General features: G+C 38.0%; 1 protein-coding gene across 7 annotated transcripts in view; it reads left to right on the forward strand.

The window, feature by feature from the left end:
* The window catches only part of knl1 (kinetochore scaffold 1), a 128,052-nt gene that overhangs the window by 54,370 nt on the left and 52,790 nt on the right, over window positions 1-20,892 (forward strand). For all 7 annotated transcript variants that reach the window (XM_072569310.1, XM_072569314.1, XM_072569309.1 and 4 more), the window contains 5 exons: window positions 8,886-8,944; window positions 9,386-9,484; window positions 11,001-11,116; window positions 14,373-14,463; window positions 14,832-14,948. In XM_072569310.1, the coding sequence (XP_072425411.1) occupies window positions 8,886-8,944; window positions 9,386-9,484; window positions 11,001-11,116; window positions 14,373-14,463; window positions 14,832-14,948 (482 nt within the window). The remainder of the gene's footprint in view (window positions 1-8,885; window positions 8,945-9,385; window positions 9,485-11,000; window positions 11,117-14,372; window positions 14,464-14,831; window positions 14,949-20,892) is intronic.

A 20,892-nucleotide genomic window follows, 5' to 3' on the forward strand; every position in this document is an offset into this window, starting at 1 on the left:
AGCCTCCACCACTTCCTCTGGCAGCTCATTCCATACACGTAACACCTTCTACGTGAAAAGGTTGTCCCGTATGTCTCTTTTATATCTTTCCCCTCTCTCCCTAAACCTTTGCCCCTCTTATCTATTTGTCTATTTTGTCAATTTACCCCATCCATGCCCCTCATAATTTTGTAAGCCTCTATAAGGTCAGCCCTCAGCCTCCGATGCTCCAGGGAAAACAGCCCCAGCTTGTTCAGCTCTCCCTTCAGCTCAAATCCTCCAACCCTGGCAACATCCTTGTAAATCTTTTCTGAACCCTTTCAAGTTTCACAACATCTTTCCAATAGGAAGGAGACCAGAATTGCACTCAATATTCCAACAGTGGTCTAATCAATGTCCTGTACACCCGCACATAACCTCCCAACTCCTGTACTCAATACTCTGACCAATAAAGGAAAGCACACCAAACTCCTCCTCCATTATCCTACCTACCTGCGACTCCAATTTCAAGGAGCTATGAACTCTCACTCCAAGGTCTCTTTGTTCAGCAGCACTCCCTAGGACCTTACCATTAAGTGTATAAGCCCTGCTAAGATTTGCTTGCCCAAAATGCAGCACCTCTCATTTATCTGAATTAATCTACATCTGCCACTTCTCAGCCCATTGGCCCATCTGGTCAAGATCCTGTTTTAATCTGAGGTAACCTTCTTCGCTGTCCACTACACCTCCAATTTTGGTGTCATCTGAAAACTTACTGTATCTCTTGTGCTCCCATCCAAATCGTTAATGGAAATGACAAGAAGTAGTGGACCCAGCACCGATCCTTGTGGCACTCCACTGGTCACAGGCCTCCAGTGTGAAAAACCACCCTCTGTCTTCTACCTTTGAGCCAGTTCTGTATCCAAATGGCTAGTTCTCCCTGTATTCCGTGAGGTCTAACCTTGCTAATCAGTCTCCCATGGGGAGCCTTGTCAAAAGTCCACAGAGATCACATCTACTGCTTTGCCCTCATCAATCCTCTTTGTTACTTCCTCAAAAACTCAGTCAAATTTATGAGACATGACTTTCCACGCATAAATCCATATTTACTATCCCTAATCAGTCCTTGCCTTTCCAAATACATGTACATCCTGTCCCTCTGGATTCCCTCCAACAACTTGCCCACCACCGAGGTCAGGCTCACTGGTCTATAGTTCCCTGGCTTGTCCTTACCACCCTTATTAAACAGTGGCACCACGTTAGCCAACCTCCAACCTTCCGGCACCTCACCTGTGACTATCGATGATAGAGATATCTCAGCGACAGTCCCAGCAATTATTTCTCTCGCTTCTCTCGCTTACATTAACGATTTGGATGTGAGCACAAGAGGTACAGTAAGTTTTCAGATGACACCAAAATTGGAGGTGTAGTGGACAGCGAAGAAGGTTACCTCAGATTAAAACAGGATCTTGACCAGATGGGCCAATAGGCTGAGAAGTGGCAGATGGAGATTAATTCAGATAAATGAGAGGTGCTAGGGTAGACCTGATCAGGTCCTGGGGATTTATCCACCTTTAACTGTTTCAAGACATCCAGCGCTTCCTCCTCTGTAAACTGGACATTTTGCAAGATATCACCATCTATTTCCCTACAGTCTATGTCTTCCATATCCTTTTCCACAGTAAATACTGATGCAAAGTATTCATTTAGAATCGTCCCCATATTCTGCGGCCCCACACAAAGGCCACCTTGCTGATCTTTGAGGAGCCCTATTCTCTCCCTAGTTACCCTTTTGTCCTTAATGTATTTGTAAAAACTCTTTGGATTCTCCTTAACACTATTTGCCAAAGCTATGTCATGTCCCCTTTTTGCCCTCCTGGTTTCCCTCTTAAGTATACTTGTACTTCCTTTAAACTCTTTTAAGGATGCACCCGATCTATCCTGTCTATACCTGACATATGCTTCCTTCTTTCTCTGAACCAAACCCTCAATTTCCTTCATCATCCAGCATTTCCTATATCTACTGGCCTTTCCTTTCATCCTGACAGGAATATACTTTCTCTGGAATTTTTGTTATCTCATTTCTGAAGGCTTCCCATTTTCCAGGTGTCCCTTTACCTACGAACATCTGCCCCCAGTCAGCTTTCGAAAGTACTTGCCTAATACTGTCAAAATTGGCTTTTCTCCAATTTAGAACTTCAACTTTTAGATCTGGTCTATCCTTTTCCATCACTATTTCAAAATGAATAGAATTATGGTCGCTGGCCCCAAAGTGCTCCCCCACTGACACCTCAGTCACCTGCCCTGCCTTATTTCCCAAGAGTACCTTCTCTAGTAGGTACATCCACATACTGAATCAGAAAATTGTCTTGTACATACTTAACAAATTTCTCTAAACCTTAACACTATGGCAGTCCCAGTCTACGTTTGGAAAGTTAAAGTCCCCTATCATAACCACCCTTTTATCCTTACAGATAGCTGAGATCTCCTTACAAGTTTGTTTCTCAATTTCCCTCTGACTATTAGGGGGTCTATAATACAATCCCAATAAGGTGACCATCCCTTTCTTATTCTCAGTTCCACTCAAATAATTTCCCTGGATGTATTTCCGGGAATATCCTCCCTCAGCACAGCTGTAATGCTATCCCTTATCTAAAATGTCATTCCCCCTCCTCTTTTGCCTCCCTTTCTATCCTTCCTGTAGCATTTGTGTCCTGGAACATGAAGCTGCCAGTTCCTGCCCATCCCTGAGTCATGTTTCTGTAATTGCTATGATATCCCAGTCCCATGTTCCTAACCATGCCCTGAGTTCATCTGCCTTCCCTGTTAGGCCCCTTGCAGTGAAATAAATGCAGTTTAATTTATTAGTCCCGCCTTGTCCCTGCCAGCCCTGACTGTTTGACTCACTTCTGTTATCAATTGTACCAATCTCAGATTGATCTCTTTCCTCAATGTCTCCCTGGGTCGGGCAGAAAAATTACAAATTACGTGTAGTGTACCATATATACTCGAATAATAGTTGATCTCATGTAAAAGTCGACCCCCTAGTTTTGGCCAAATAACCTGGAACTTTCCATATATCTCCTGTAAAAGTCGATCCTAGATCAATCTTTGAGTCAGTGTGCAGGCCATCACGTCCTGCTCCAGCTTTCCCATCTACCAGTAGTTCTGTTCTGCACCTGATCTTGCAGTCTGCTGGCTGTTTAGATTAGATTACTTACAGATTAGATTACTTACAGTGTGGAAACAGGCCCTTCAGCCCAACAAGTCCACACCGCCCCGCCGAAGTGTAACCCACCCATACCCCTACATGTAACATCTACATATACCCCTTGCCTAACACTACGGGCAATTTAGCATGGCCAATTCACCTGACCTGCACATTTTTGGATTGTGGGAAGAAACCGGAGCACCCGGAGGAAACCCACGCAGACACGGGGAGAATGTGCAAACTCCACACAGTCAGTCGCCTGAGGCGGAAATTGAACCCGGGTCTCCGGCACTGTGAGGCAGCAGTGCTAACCACTGTGCCACCGTGCCGCCCACGGTGGCACAGTTCCACTCCAGGTTTTCATAATTACCATAATTTTTTTTATTTGTTTAACGATCAATTGGACTTCTGCTTATGATATGATATGAATTTTGACAGGCATGAATTTCAGCCCCTCAAAAGTAGTATCTATGTAATAGTTGACCCCATAAATTTAACCTTTAAAAAGTAGTCAAACATATTTGACTATTACTCGAGTATACAGAGGAACCTCAATTATCCAAACGACATGGGCAGCAAATATTTTGTTAAGATAATCAAATGCCAGATAACACAGTTTAGCCAAACATCGGAATATTGCAATCTTGTTTGGATAATTCAAAATTTGGATAATCAAGGTTCCTCTGTATACGGCAGATAAATGTGAAATGATCCACTTTCCAAGCATAAGTTGGAAGGCAGATTATTATTTGAATGTAAATTGAGAGAAGGGATTGTTCAATGAGACTTGAATGTCCTGTGTATGAGTCACTGAAGTGAAGTGTGTAGATGCAGCAGGCAGTAAAGAAGGCAAACCATATATTGGCCTTCATAGCAAGAGGATTTAAGAACTGAAATAATTTCTGCAACCAAATAGGACATTGGTGAATATTGTGTGCTGTCTCGGTGTCCTTTTCTAAGAAAGAATGCTTTTAACTATACAGGGAGTTCAACAAAGGTTTACCAAATTGATTCTTGCAGTGGTAAGATTGACATATGAGGAGCGATTTGAGTCAGAGTCATACAGAATGGAAACAGCCTTCAATCCAACCAGTCAATGCTGACCATAATCCCAAGCTAAACTAGTGCCACCTGCCTGCACCAGGCTCATATCCCTCCAAATATTTCTTATTCCTGTAATAATCTAAATGTTTTTTAAAAATTGTAATTGTACCCACATCCACTACTTCTGGAAGTTCATTCCACACATGAACCATTTGGTATATTAGAAAAAACGCTGCTCATGGTTTTTAAAAAATCTTTCTCATGTCTCCTTAAAAATATACTCCCTAGTCTTGAAATCCCACCCCCTAAGGAAAAGATATCTGCCATTCACCATATCTATACCCCCTCATGATTTTATAATCTCTATAAGGTCACCTTAACCTCTCCTGTGCTCCAGTGAAAAAGGTCCCAGCATATCCAGCCTCTCCTTCTAACTCAACCCCTCTATTCCTGGCAACATCCTGGTAATCTCTTCTGAATTCTCTCCAGCTTAATATTCTTTCTATAACAGGTTGACCAGAACTGGATACAGTACTCCTGAAGAGGCCTCACCAGCATCCCAACTCCTATAATCAAAGGTCTGAATAATGAAGGCAAGCGTGCTAAATGCTGCCTTCACCACCCTGTGTACATGTGACTCAAGTGTCAAAGAATGACACACCTGAGCCCCTAGATTTCTCTGTTCTACAACACTAGCCAAGGCCTTACATTTAATTGTATAAATCCTGCCCTAGTTTGTTTTACCAAAATGCAGTAGTTCATATTTATACAAATTCAACTCTATCTGCTGCTCTAATGTTCATTGATCCACTTGATCAAGATAACATTGTAATCTTCGATGACCTCCTTCAGTGACCACAATACCATCCATTTTGGCTTCATCTCCAAACTTGCCTTCTATATTCTCATCTAAATCATTTATATAAATGACATGCAAAAGTGGACCCAGCATTGATTCCGTTGAACACTGCTGGTCACAAGCTTCTAATCTAAAAAGGAATCCTCCACCACCACTTCCTCTCCTGCTGTTAGGCCAATTTTGTATCCAATGGTCAAGCTCACTCTGAAGCCCATGTGATCTAACTTTACTAATTATTTTACAAGACGGAAGGCTTTACTGAAATTTTGATGAGGGAGCTAAATATAATATCTCAAAAGTTTTCAGAAGACATAACGCTAGGTGGAATGGTAAACAAAGTAAACAATGTCTACCACTCTACTGTCCTTGATCTTCTTAGTTGATTCCTCAAAAGTATTCATTCAAATTTTAGATATGATTTCCCTCACACAAAACCATGCTGACTATTCCTAATCATTTCTTGCTTCTCCAAAAGCACACAAATCCTATCTTTCAGAATACCTTCCAACAACTTAACCCACAACTGAAGTCAGACTCATAGGTCTCTTTACATACCTTCTTAATCAAAAGCACAACATTAGTTGTTATCTGTTCATCGGTTTTCTGCCAGTCATTTGGTACCTGTCCATAGTTGTAGATTCCCTAACTTGCCATTGCGATACACTCGATCAGATCCCAGAGATTTACCTACCTTTATATTTTGTAAGATCTCCAGCACTTCCTCTTCTGTAATGTGAACTGTTTTCAAAACATCAGTGTGTATTTCCCTGAGTTCTCTAGGCTCTATTGTATTCTCCATGGTAAAAACTGATGCGAAATATTTGTTTAATATCTATCCCATTTCCTGAGGTTTAACACAAAGACTACCTTTAACCTTTAAGGGGCCCTACTCTCTCTCTCTAGTTGCTCTCTTGCTCTTAATGTACTTGTAGAATCTCTTTGTCAAACAAGGTTAAGGACTAATCCAATGCTATCTGATATTCTCTCCTTGCCTTCCTGCTCTCCCTCTCAAGAATGCCCCTACACTCTTAATCAAGTTCAAGAGATTCATTTTAATCCAGTTGTCCATATCTAACCTACAACTTTTTAAAATTCTTGACTAGATCCTCAATCTTTTCTTCCATTGTTCAGTAATCCTACCAGCTTTGCCTTTCATTATAACAGAAACATAATGATTCTGAACTCTTGTTATCCCCAACATCAGACCTCCAAATAGTGTAATCCAATCAATTTTTGAAAATTTTTGTCTTGTACCATTTAAAATTTGCCTTGCTCCAATTAAAAACTTTATTTTTGTGGAAGCCTTATCCTTTTCCATAACTATTTTAAAGTAGATAGAATTATGATCACTAGACCAAAAGTATTCCCATACTATCAATTACCGAACAGAAGGTCAAGTGGGGACATTTACATGTTGATAAAGAACATTTTCTTGAGCACGTTTAATAAATTCTTTGCTATCCAAACCTTTAACAGTATGACAGTCCCAGTCAAGATGTCTGGAAAATCAAAATCACCTACTTTTACAGCCTTCATATTGGTTCCTCAATTTTCCTCTGGCATTTAGGATGTCTATTGTACAATCCCAACAAGGTATCGATTTTTTTTCTCCTAATTTCAAGACATATATTTTCACCGGATGATTTTTCAGAAGTTACAGCAGTAATGTTTCCCTTAATCAAAAATGCCACTCCCTCTCCTTTTTTGATTATTTGTATCCTTCCTATATCATCTGAAACCTAGAATATTGAGCTGCCAGTTCCATCAATCCTTGAAGTTACTCTAATAGTGGTAATGTCTCAATCCTGTGTTCTCAAATGTGCCCTGAGTTCATCAGCCTTACCTGTAAGATTCCTTGCAATTTAATTCTTCAGAGTAACTTAGTTCTGTGCCTTGTTCTTGTATGTCTTTTATAATTAACTTGATCTTTTCAGATTCAAAACCATCCTGTTCTATCTTGCCCCTTACTGTGATTCCTTGGACCACCGCCCACCCCATAATTTACAATTCATAATTTAGAAGAATGAGGGATGATCTCATAGAAACCTGTAAAATTTTAACAGACAAAACTGGTTAGGTTCAGGAAGGATAAAAAGTAAAGGGGGGGAGGGGGGGATGGAGTGAGGAGTGCATGGGATTAGGACATTGAGCACTGATCAGCCACAATCATAATGAATAGTGGAACAGGCTTCAGGGTTCAAATGGCCTACTCGTATCTTCTATGTTGTTTGTTATTTAGTCTTTGAAAAGGGAAAGACAAATTAGTGACCAAGTTTCACATTAAGTATGAACCATCTTTCAAAATCATGCATTTGAGTGTGGAAATACCAGTGTGTTCAAGACCTTCAGGAAAACATTGTGTAGGCTGGACTAACACTTTATTTCATCCCCTACATTAGCTTAATTACAAGTTATGCACATGGTATTACATTTCATGACAAGGCTATTGTTTATGTGGTTTTACTTCTGCTTTAAGCAGAAAGTGAGTAAATGTAATAAAACAACATTCCACTGCTCACTAGAACAATCATTCATTTTCTAATCCAAAACTCTGGTTTAGAATGGGACAGAAAGTCAACTTGTCCTACCTAAGTTCATATTTGAAGAGTAGGTGGGAACAATGAAACAACAGTTCTGATTTAATTTTTGATTGTCCGAATATTCTCTTGTACCTGACTCAAATGGTAGTTATCCACACAAGTCCAATCATTTTTGAAAATCCAGCTGAAGGCAACAATTGTTCTCACCCATTTTCTCCTGGTATCTAGTTCTAATAAGCACTAGATCTAATTTTGAATGTTTTGATCTCAATTGCTTTTAGTGGCAGAGGATTCTATAGACTCTCCACTGTGGATGAAGAAATTTCTTAATGGACCACTCTATATTCTTAGACTGTGATCCCTAGTTCTGGACCTCCTCTGTACATTTACCTTTTGAGTACTGTTAGGATTTTAACTCTTCTCCCTCTGGTCCACCATTCTTCTAAACTCCAGTGAATACAATCCTAACCAGCTCAATCTCTCCTCCATCGTCCATCTCATCCCAGGAGTCAATTTGGTAAAACTTTGTTGCCCCCTCTCCATCGCAAGAACATCCTTCCTCCAGTAAGGAGTCACATAATACTCGAGGTGTGGTCTTATTGAGGCCCTGTACAATTGCAACAGGACATCCCTATTTCTGTACTCAAATCCTTTTGTTAAGAAGGAAATAATACGATTTGCTTCATTCACTGTTTTTTATAGCTGTATGTTTGCTTTCAGCAACTGGCGAACAAGGACACCCAGATCTCTTTGGAAAAGGTGCCACTCAGATAATCTGCCTTCCTGTATCCACTATGAAAATGGATAACCTCACATTTGTCCACATAATGCTTTATCTGCCATGCACTCCAATTGTCCAAATCACACTAAAGTATCTTTGCATTTTCCTTGTATAGCCTCTTACACAGTTTGTCATGCAAGCCTAAGGATATTGCATTTAGCTGTGTCATTAAAATCATGAATATGTATTATGAATAGTTGACAGACTATCTTCTATATTCAGAACATTTTTCAAAATGTTTCTAAATTACGTCAGATTAGTTCTACTAATAGATTGACAGTACTTTTAGCATAATGTGACATCACAATATGCAGTTACTTTTGTGTGACCTGGGATGAAACTGCAAAATCAGCATTAATTGAGATAATAGCACCAGCTAAACACTTTAGAAAGCCTTGTAAGCCATGATATTGTTAACTTAGGTGAAAGAAATATTGATCTATAGCTGACCATTCTGAAGCTTCATTGTGCAATTTCTATCTCTCTTTTTAGATTCAAAGTGTAACCTGAATACATCCCTAGTGATTTTAGAAGAATCCGAGTTACATGAGGTATAGTCATTCTATTCTTTTGTTAAGTCCACGACTTAAAATTCCTTACTGGGAAAATTCCGATGTTCACATGTATGTTAAACTTAGCTTGTGGAAAATGTCTCACATTGTATACTTACTTAAAACTGATAGGCTACTTCACATATCTTAAGGGCACTCTGCAAGATGTCATAACATGTGCATGCTTTATAACTTTGGATTATAGGAATAAACCAAGTGTTTCAACATGATTTACATAATGAGACCATGTGTAATCTAGTTACGACTAGAAATTTGCCACTTAAATGTGTAAGGAATGTAATGGGTATGTGCTAAGAAGAAAGAACAATATCCTAAAGAGCTACAAATACTGATATGTACTTCTGTATGGCATCTTGTAATAAGTGCAATTTCGTATAAACCACCTTAAGAACAATTTTGCTGTTTTGTTTCTTTCTGTAGAAATTAATGGATGGTCAGATCACAGTCCGAGAATTTTTCAAACTTTTGAAAGTTCAAACCCATGCACAGAAATCTCGCCAGAGTGAACTACATGTTAATGTAAGAATCTGTCTATAGATGTTCAGACTCCTGAATTCTTTCCATGCAATTGTCTGCTGCAAATCCTCCTCCAAGCTATGCATCACAATTAAAATGTCAAACATCAAGCTGCATTTTGTGTGTTTAAACCTTATTCTTTTATACAGGACATTGCTTAGGCCACTGTTGGAATACTGAGTGCAATTCTGGTCTCCTTCCTATCGGAAAGATGTTGTGAAATGTGAAAGGATTCAGAAAACATTTACAAGGATGTTGCCAGGGTTGGAGGATTTGAACTGTGGGGAGAGGCTGAACAGGCTGGGGCTTTTTCCCTGGAGCGTCGGAGGCTGAGGGTGACTTTTATAGATGTTTACAAAATTATGAGGGGCATTGATAGGGTGAATAGACAAAGTCTTTTCCCTGGAATCGGGGAGTCCAGAACTAGAGGGCATAGATTTAGGATATGAGAGGAAAGATATAAAAGAGACCTAAGGAGCAACGTTTTCATACACAGGATGGTACGGGTATGGAATGAGCTGCCAGAGGAAGTGGTGGAGGCTGGTACAATTGCAACATTTAAGAGGCATTTGGATAGGTATATGAATAGGAAGGGTTTGGAGGGATATGGGCCAGCAGGTGGGACTAGATTGGGATATCTGGTCAGCTTGGATGGGTTGGACCGAAGGGTCTGTTTCCATGCTGTACATCTCTTTGACTCTGTGACTATTTACCTAGCTGTCTCTTTTTGAATGAAGCACAATGTATAAGAGTTTGAAAGTTAGCTATGGTTAAATTCTTCTGTTTGAATTGATAATGGTTGATAATATTTTTTGACTTTCGTAAGTGCACATTTGACCAAGTGACTGTTAATTTTGTCCCAGCTTTTCATTTCTAAAAGCTTTTCCATTAACAAGATTAAATTGACTTATAGTTGCTGGGTTAATCCATGCAACATTTTTGAACAAGGATAATTTCAATTTCCAAGGTTTCTCTTAACACTAAGGAGAATTGGAACACTATTGCCAATGCTTTTGTAATTTCCAACCATCTTTCCCGCAGTACTTTTAAATGTATCCCATCTTGTTATGATGGCCTATATAACACTTGAATGAAGCCTTCCTCCTCTTTGTTGATTTGAACTTGTCCAGTATCCCAACTATCTTCACTATGATTTTGGGAGCATCTTCTTGGCAAAACCAATTGCAAGGTACTTTTTCAAATTTCTAATCTGGCTCTAGAATCCACAGTCTGAGATGAGAAGGAGGTGGAATGCAAACACTATATCTAAGTTAGTCAATTTGTCACAAAAACAATCAGACATGAAGAGGATGTCAAAATGATGCAGCATTGTTTCTTTTGAGTTGGCATGGTTTTTAAGAGGACTGGAATGTCTTTTCCAGTAAAAGCACCAGACTGGCCATTACTGCTCTGGTACTATTAATTATTTCACTAATATTTCTGAGGTCTGAAACAATTTGAATTGTAATTTAGGGTACTTATTTGCCTGATTTCTGTGTTTTGTTCATACTTTGGACAGGTTGAATTGGACAAGTCTTCAACTGTCGAAAATTGGCTAGCAGTGAAGTTTGTTCACCGGCCAAAACGGGAAGTCTATGAAGAGGATAGCTGTGCTCTCTCTGCAGCCATAGCTGGGTAAGACCTTGTAATATTCAGATAAGAGGAAAGCAATCAACTGCAGTCAGATTTTTTCCCCTCTACTGAAGTGTACCTTAAAATCAGTATGCTCTTGTGAAAATTAACATTGTTTTGCTAACTTGCTAGTGATCAGGGGAAACATATAATTATTTAAAACAATAATTGGTGGTTCTGATATAATATAATTGAATAGGTATCTTCCTTGGAGTAAGTTATTTAAATAAAAGTAAAGTCACCACAGGATATACTCATTAAAGAGAAGTGACTGGTAGTAGTTTAATCTGAGGGTTACCATTTCTCAGCTGAAGGGAGAGGTTGATCAGGACAGTCTATCACTAGATTCCTTACAGTGTGGAAACAGGCCCTTTGGCCCAACAAGTCCACTCCAACCCTCCGAAAAGTAACCCACCCAGACCCATTTCCCTCTGACTAATGCACCTAACACTACGGGCAATTTAGCATGGCCAATCCACCTGACCTGCACATCTTTGGACTGTGGGAGGAAACTGGAGCACCCGGAGGAAACCCACACAGACACGGGGAGAATGTGCAAACTCCACACAGGCAGTCACCAGAGGCTAGAATTGAACCTGGGACCCTGGTGCTGTGAGCCAGCAGTGCTAACCACTGAGCCACCATGTCATCCTTCATTAACATCAGCAGTGTGGGAATTGTACCTACACTGTTAGCGTTACTCTGCATCACAAAGCAGCTGTCCGCCAACTGAGCTAACCAACACCCATTTTTAAAAAAAAGTCATCTTAGTCTGATAAAAATGGGATAGCTTGAGATTATTCTGCATTATTTAGCACACCAAGCTGATTTTGCTCATTTAATTCCTAGTAGTATGGAATTATGTCAGAATTGATTTAATCTAATCCAGTGAATTACATACAAACTGTAAAATCTTTCTGGTAAACATCTTGCCACTGTTGAGAAGTCCACAGTTAAAATGGATTCTCATTTATTACAAGTTGTGTGCAGCACAGAAGTAGACAAATGGTCTATTTGGATTAAGTTGGTATTTATCTTGCACCTACTGACACATCCTTTCATTCCTTTCTCCCTTATAGCTTTCCTTTTAATTAATATTTAAGATATCTTGTCAACTACTACGCGAGGTAACACATTCCATATTCTCCTCACTTGTCAGAGAGTTTTTTCTGAATTCTTTATTGGGTTTATTCATGACTGACTTTTGTCTACATTTCCCCTAGCAAACGACTTCATAACTTACAAGGCCTATCAAGTTCCTTTCTTGATTTCCCTCTTTGAGACAAAATAGCCTCAGCCAGTCTGGTCTTTTCTGATAGTTTCAACGCCTCGTATCTGGTGTTTTTCTTGTATATTTTTAATATGCTTTCTTCAATGCTGCTTTACATTTTTAAAGTTATTGAGGTCAGACCTATGCATAGTATTCTCCATTGTGGTCTAATCAGAGACTCCGTACAAATTTTAAGTGTTTCTCCATTTTTCATTTCTACTGCTGTAGAACTGTAACCCAGTTCTTTGAAATTCTTTATGGCCTTGAAACTTGCATTGCTACTGTATTATTTTGGCTCTTTACCGTTTTAAACTTTGCTGATCCATTGAAAAGCTTGGAATGCGAACTTTTTTTCCTTATTTTTCCTGGTACCACCACAATTTATGGCTATCACATAATGGGCAAATTGTTTTTACGCTTAGTCCACCTCTGAGTGGTGGAGCCTTTAATAAACTAGTTTTAGTGTACTGCATCCTGCGAACTATATCATTTTTAAAGGATTACTCTACAAGAGAAATGTTCTGTTACATTTCTGTCCTTTTGGTCATCGGCTTTAAATAATTCTTATGAATTGAATAATCTTGTTCCTTCTCTTGTATACAGAATGTTGCATTCAAAATGGTCTGTAATTATAAAATACTAGGACTTTTTGTTTTGGATGACATTGGGTTGATTCAGAGAATAAGGATGTTTATATCCAAAATGAGTGTCAATATTTAATGTGCTTCTGCTTTTATTTTGGTTCGAAATGTGGCATTGAGGTCTGTCTGCCATATTACTGTGTCTGAATCCTGACTGCATAGTGGAACGTTTTGCTACCTTTTTAATGTGATATAACTGCTTCAAAGCAGCCATCTGGGACATTCCAAAAAAAAATTTTACGAAGGTGGGGAGGATTGATGACTGCTGTTGCCCATAAACATGGGCTAACCCTAACTTCTGCTACTGGTGTCTTAACTTACACCAAGTCACATTCACCTATTGTAATTATGTTCATTCTTGTTAACACCTCAATTTTGGATTTCTCCACTTTGCTTTCAAGTTCCTCATTGACACACTTCTCACTAGTTTTCTAATATACTTCAACCCTACAATGTTCAGAAATTTCTGTATTCCTATAATTCTGGTGCCTTGCATCTGTCTGGATGTTGGTTGTCCTGCCATCAATATTCCATTGTCTATGTCCTAAGCTCTGGAATTTGCTTCCTAAACATCTGAATATCCATCTCTTTGTTCAAGTTTCTTATTAAAACCAAATTGCTAATTTGTCCAAACATTTTGTTATCTGTCCTTATATCAACTTTGATGACTTGGTGTTAATTTTCTTTTGATAACATTCCTGTGAAACACTTTTTGGGCCATTTTACTACTTTAAATTTGCTATAATATAGGTTGTTTATGGCCCACACCTGATGAGTCTGACTTGAGCCAATGCAAACTTACTAATTGTCAGGCACTTGCAGCCAGGAAGAAAAGGAGACTTTCATCCTATAACTTGAGCTGGCTTCTAGTCCAAGATCAAGACAGAAAAAATGTTTGATTCCATTTTATATTCTGATTTCCAGATTATTTTCTCTTCTCTGTTATAGACTGAAATGATACAAAGCATAAAATATTACAGAATAGACATGGTTATATGCCACATGAACACATATGACTCTTCAACTAGAGGTGTTTCCTTCCCATTCTCTCTCCTGGGAGAACAACTAAAGAATACCCTTATCAAAGCTAACTGGCCTTTAGTTAATTCTACAATACATTCAAACTTTATGTTGAAAGCTTTTTTAAGAATGGATTTGTAAGTTGCAGTTATCCCTAATTTTACCTTTCAGCAAAAGGATCCTGTATGAAAATGTGCACACAGTTTTAAAATGATCAAACTTTAGAAATTAGAGTTTGCATATGAGGACAGGAGACAAAAATCTCGATAATACTAGCATTGAATATTCAATGACTTTATAATGTTCTGATTTTCCTTTGTCTTTACAGACTGAAGGATCAGTTGTTAGACCTTGATAAACTTCTGTCAGAGGTGAATCCTTCTCTTTGGAAAGATGTGATGGAAATGACAGAAGAGGAGGTAACAAATTTATCAGTGTTGAAGTTATCTACATGGACCTAAGTTCAGTAATTTATTCTTTCAAAATTAACATGTAAAATTAATGTTTGGTGCTGAGATTTTTTTTCCTGAAGCATGTTACATTTATTGATGCTCAATTTCACATCATTGTTGATCATACCTGCAAACTGGACTAAATTTAGATTTATGGCATTCAGATACCTGATTCATTTTAAGATGAATTTGTTGCCATAGCTTTGTTAATTCAGCAATTTGTTTTAAAATGTGCCAACCAGGATTTGATAGGAATAGATTATCTTGAAATCAACAACAACTGCATAATGAATTAAAAGCCTTTAAATTGCCTTACTGAAAAATGTTCTTTTCAGTTGCGACAGTTTCGTTCTTGCCTGAATGCCAAGAAATCTATTTTTGTGAAAAAAACCAAAGCAATCTGCCATGAACAAAAGGTTGAGTTGTATTCAGCACAGCTGAATATGTTCAAGGTAAGTTTGCTTTATGGATCTACTTCAGCAACATTTAATGGTTTGATAATCTGGGTATGCACAGTAAGGTCTGACCCTTGAATAGCTATCAAATTCAAATGCATTATAATTTCAGAGGTTGAGTGTCTTTGGAACTCCATGCCGTGGAGAGCTGTGGGGGCTGTGTCAGTCCTTTTGTATATTTAAGGCTGAGATAGGTCGATTCTCAATCAGTAGGGGAAATCGAGGTTTATGTGGAAAATGCAGGAAAGTGGACATGAGTAGTGTCAGATCAGCTGTGCTTTTAATGAATGGTGGAACAGACACAAGGGACTAAATGGCCTATACCTGTTGCTATTTCTTATAGTCTTATGACTTGAAGTTTCTATTGAATAATTAAATTTAGCACCTCTCCTGCCGCAATTTGGGCTTCAAGGCACAGGTTAAGTGGTAGTTTAACCTTCGAAAAAATGTCTTCTCAAATAATATAACTTCTGATTTAATATTCAATTTGTAGCTGTTAATTTGTGTATTAAGTATTTTGCTTTGCAGCAATTTACACATCATGTAATGAATACATTATTCTTTAACCTGTGGGTGTAGTATTTAATGTGAATATGCAAATAAGAAGAATTGTGCCCTTTGTACAACCCTCCAATTCATGCTATGATCTCCTTTTCTTGCTGAATATATTTGGTTCAAGATGCTTTCGATCTTTATTGAGCATATTTAAGAAGATTTGTGCTATTGTTTGGACTAAGGTCCATACAGCCGGTTTTGCTTGTGGTATTGGAGAGGGTTTAAACTAGGAGGGTGGAAACTTGAGAGAGAATTCAGATTGGAGAGAAAATAAGGTTGGTTATGGTAAGAAGAAAATTAGCAAACTAAATTGGAAGACAGCAGAAACAAAAGCGGACATCAAATGGAGTGAAGTTACAAAAAAAGGCAAAATTAAAGGCATGTATGAAGGCATGCAGACAGTAAACAGATATGATTTAATTGCCCTTGGAGAGATGAGGCTGCAAGGTGACCAAGATTGAGAATTGAATTTTCAGAAGCAATAGACAAAAAGGACAAAATTAGGAGCAGAGCAGTTAATAAGTGAAGTCAAGACCTAAATGAGAGAAGATCAGCCAAACAGCCTAAAAGTTACTTGTTTATTAGCCATCAAGCTGTAGAGGTAATGTAAGGCAAAACTATGAATCTGGAAGATAAAGGTCCGTTTAACAAAGACAATTTAGTTATCAAGGGAAACTTCCAACATACATATAGCTTGGCCAAATGTAATTTGCATGAATGCTGTGATAGGGCCATTTTCTGGAATGCATTCAAAATGGATTTCTAAAACATTATACTGAGAAATCAACTAGAGAATGGATTACTTTGGATCTAGTTTTGTGCAATGAGAAAAGATTAATTAATCTTGTGGAAAAGGAGTCTTTTGGGAAGTGTGGTCATAATAGAATAGAATTTTAGATTAAATATGGAAAGGTTTCTCCCTCTTTCCTTTTTCCGTAAAGTAGATAGGCTCATTCTTGAATTTATTTGAAATTAAAAAATCTCCGAGGTTATGAAAACAGTTGTTCCAGAGGCACTGCTGAATATTTTGTTTTATTATTGGGCAGCAAACATTAGAAATTTTGGCTCCAATATGAGAACCTTGATGCGCTCCTAATTTGGTTGACTATTGAGGCAAATTCTACTCATCCGGTAACATTGAAGGCTTTATTGCGTTCATCTCTCCTTTCTTCAGCCTCTATTGACATGAACAATGCAATTGTTTAATCCTGTCTTAAAATTTGATTTCAATTTAGACACCACTTTAGCTTTCAGTCATTTTCTACTAAGGTGCAGTTGGCAGCAAATCATATTTTTCCCCCATATTTAGCGGACAGTGCCTTTTCTGGTTGGGCTGTTAGGAATAAAAACTGTGAAAGATTTATGTTGATGGCATTTTTGCATCTTTTCAATAATTATTTGATAAGTTTTCACTTTCTAAAAGCCACTTTAGATACCTCCAAGTTTGTAGTTTTGTCCGTAGTTCATTTCAGGTTTTCCCAGCCCTCCTTCATGATTCTGATTTTGACATCTTTCTAGAACCGATTTCTACATTAAAGGAGGCTATTTCCACTATTTATTCAAACAGTCATAAAGTATGCTCAGATTCTTTTGATTCTATTAAAGCTGTCTGGGAGGCAGATCTGGGAGAGGTAATTCAAGGTAATGTGTGGGATGAGATTTTACAAAGGGTGCACAGATCTTCTATCTATGCAAAACATTGTTTAATTCAGTGCAAGATTCTGCACCGCACCCACTACACCAAAGTTCGACTTGCAAATATATTTGAGGAGGTGTCTCCGTCCTGTGATCGATGTCAGCAAACCCCAGCAAATTATATGCACATGTCCTGGCTTTGACCTTCTTAAAGTTGCGACTGGACTGATATCTTTGACACCTTTATCTAAGGTATCCAGAGAAAATCTTACTCTTAATGCTCTTACTGCTTTGTTTGGGGTGTCACCATCTTTACCTACTTTCCTTCCTCTGCAAAATACATGATAGGATTCACTATCCCATTGGCCAGAAGATTGATATTGCTAAAATGGAAATCCCTAATTCCTCCTACTCATACACACAGCGTTAGAGATGTGCTATACTTCTGTAAATTAGAAAAGACTGGATTATCCTTATTTGGCTCCTCTAACAAATTTATAAAAATCTGGAACCTTTTTTCTCATATGTTAAGGGTATTGTCTTTTTAACTTTTCCAGACTGAGGTATCTTCTATTGTGGTGATTTTTTTTCTTCTTTTTCTTTTGCTAATGCAGTTACCTTATTGCTGGTCTAATTTATTATGGTTTTGTGCTTTGTATATGTTTATATTAGGGTTATTTCTCATTTTTTTTCTTTGTATTTTCGGGGAGGTATGTGCTGTGGGTCAGGGTTTTGTTTACAATTACTTTTGCTCGTGTTTGCACCTTCTTATGCTTCATTTTATTTGGAGAAAAGTCAATAAATTTTTTTAAAAAAATGAAAATGTGCAATCAAAACGACCAGTGTACCTTGGTGATTTCCTTTGTTTAAATTCACAAAGGGCATGTTTACTGTGGTAGATTGGAAATTAATACATTTGTTACTGTTGAGGCAAATTCTACCCATCCGGTAACATTGAAGGCTTTATTGCGTTCATCTCTCCTTTCTTCAACCTCTATTTACATGAGGCACAAAAACCCAGTGGGGCAAGTGATCCAAACGTAGCTACCAAAATGTTAATGTTAAGTCCAAAAGAAGTCATAAGCCTGAGGATTGGTGGTGTTTTAAATTGTAGTAAATGGGGATTAAGAAATTGACGGAAGGACATTAGGGCATGCAAACCAGAAAAAAGGTACAAAAGAAGGATTGTAAAAGCTTCTGCAGATACTTTAAATGAAACCTATTAGCAAGAGCAGTTTACAGGCAGGGACATTGGGGAATAAGGAAATGGAAGAGAAACTAAGTAAACACATTGCACCTATCTTTTTGAAGGAAGATGCAAAAAAGCCCTAGCAATGCTATAGTATTCAGGGAGTAGCAAGAGTAATGAACTGAAGAAAATTAGTATCAGTAAGAAGATGTATTGACACAGCTAGGTGGGAATGAGAGTTGTAAAAAAGGTATGAGGCAATTTTAGAGGGGTTTAGTGAGTGGATTAGAACATGATGAAGAAAATATGGAAAATGGAAATAGACTATTTCTCAAATGGTTAGAAATTGGGAAGTGTTAATGTCCAAAGGAATTTTGGTGTCCTTGTTCATAGATCACTGAAGCTAACATGCAGGTGCAGCAAGCAGTTAGAAAGGCAAGTGGTAAATTGGCCTTTATTGCTCGAGGATTTGAGTACAGAAGTAAAGTAGTAATTATGTAGAACTTTCATGAAACAACATCTAGAGTGTTGTTTTCCATTTTGGTTCCCGTATGTAGGGAAGGACACAACAAAGGTTCACTGGGCTAGTTCGTGGGATGGTAGGATTCAAGTTCAAGTATAGAAATCACTCTTAAAAGCTAGTGGATTGGACCAAAAATTACACAAGTTAATGAAATGTTAGCTCCTATCTAAAACGATCAGAGTACAAAATGGTAGTAGTTGTATTACATTATGCTGAACTCTTGGTGTGACCTCAGCACTGCAATCAGTTCAATGAATTGCACCTCACTAAGAATATATTAATCTTTTTGAGTGAATACAGTGCACATTTGTCATATTAATACCAGGACTAAAACGATTAAGTTACGTGAACAGGTTGCATTGTGTAATCTTAAATTCATTTGGATATAGAAGCATTAGAATGATTTCAAAGGAGTTGGTTGATTAGATAGAAACTGTTTTCTCTGTTGGCAAAATCAGTGAAAAGGACCTAGACCATTCAGGACTAAGGTCAATAAACAGTTCTTAAAATTATTTTGATTAAGCCTTAATAGCTTTTTTTAAGATTCTGGATTTCCAATACTGTATGAACTAAGATGGATAGACCTTTGTTAGATAAAATATGTTAAGCAGCAAAGGAACCAAAGAAAACTGAGTTGGGAACATAGATGAGCCACAATCTAATTGTGAATAATGGAGCAAGCTTGAAGGGCTGTGAGGCCTGCTATTGTTCCTATAGTCATCTACTGAAGGGCTTTTGCCTGAAACGTCGATTTTACTGTTCCTCGGATGCTGCCTGAACTGCTGTGCTTTTCCAGCACCACTCTAAACTCTGGTTTCCAGCATCTGCAGTCATTGTTTTTATCTACTATCTTATAGTCAGATCCTGGATTAAATTCCCCAATTTTTTATAGTTCCAAATAGGCTTCACCAAACTGTTGAACTCCTGGATAAGGAAGGATGAACTGGCTCTCTTTTAGTCACCCACAATCTCAGTTGGTTTCAATGATGTTCATTCGAAAAGGATCTCTTCCATTGTGAATACTTTTCGCATTCTTAAAAAGGAACCAATGTAGCCTCACTTAAATTAACAAAATAGTGTGTTTGTTTGTCTTGGGTTTAGTGATTAGTAACACAACACACAGACACACATAAGAGAGGAGTCCAAAAAGATATTAGATATACTGATCAGTCTCTGAAATATTCATGAAAAGCTAGATAGCCATTGCAGTGGTGATTACGAGTGGTGTTGACTGTGGTTTTTGAACAATCCATTTAATGATCCTTGGAATCTTAACTGATCAGTGAAACTCATTCTTGTATTTATTTGATTGTTTGAATTTCAGCATTCAAGGTGAGAGTCATATTGTTCTCCTTTTCCTTTTTGCCTGGCACCCAGCTAGCCAGCTAACTTGCACTCTGAGCAAAAGACTGTCTTTACCTGCAACACAGTTGTGACTGAGAGTTTTTTTGAAATTGACCTTCACAACACATTAACTCACACTGAGGCTAATGTACCTGAGAATGTACAGTGCCACTAGTACACTTCAGTAAAGTTAAAACTGATTCTTATTTTAGTTGCCCCTTGTCTTTGTATGTCCTTTAAAAGAAAAACAACATAATATGCCTGGAACTTAGAATATGATCCACTGGGATCATCAACTCCTCATTATCATATGTTGATGTTTCTGTTTGAATTTTCTTTTACTCTTAAAGCTGTCAGGTCTCATCAGTCCCACACAACTTTTTCCAGCCAGTCACTGAATTTGCACATCAGTAATTTTGTCACAGTAGCAGTCCTTTTTTTTTAAAAAAAAAGAATGTTGGGATTAAGGACTAAAAACATCAGTAGTATTTTTAGGGTTCTGACCAATTACTGGAACAACTGGTGTGAACAGATTAATTCATTCCCTGTCATTCCTTGCTCTCCATTTGAGCACAATATAATTTATTTGTGTTTTACTTCATAGCTTGTACTTTTTATAATACACCAAGGTCTTCAAATTACATCACAGAAGATAACTGAAACATTTAACTCACACGAAGGCTACTGTACCTGAG

The sequence above is a fragment of the Chiloscyllium punctatum genome, chromosome 4 (assembly GCF_047496795.1).
Source record: "Chiloscyllium punctatum isolate Juve2018m chromosome 4, sChiPun1.3, whole genome shotgun sequence".
NCBI lineage: Eukaryota > Metazoa > Chordata > Chondrichthyes > Orectolobiformes > Hemiscylliidae > Chiloscyllium > Chiloscyllium punctatum.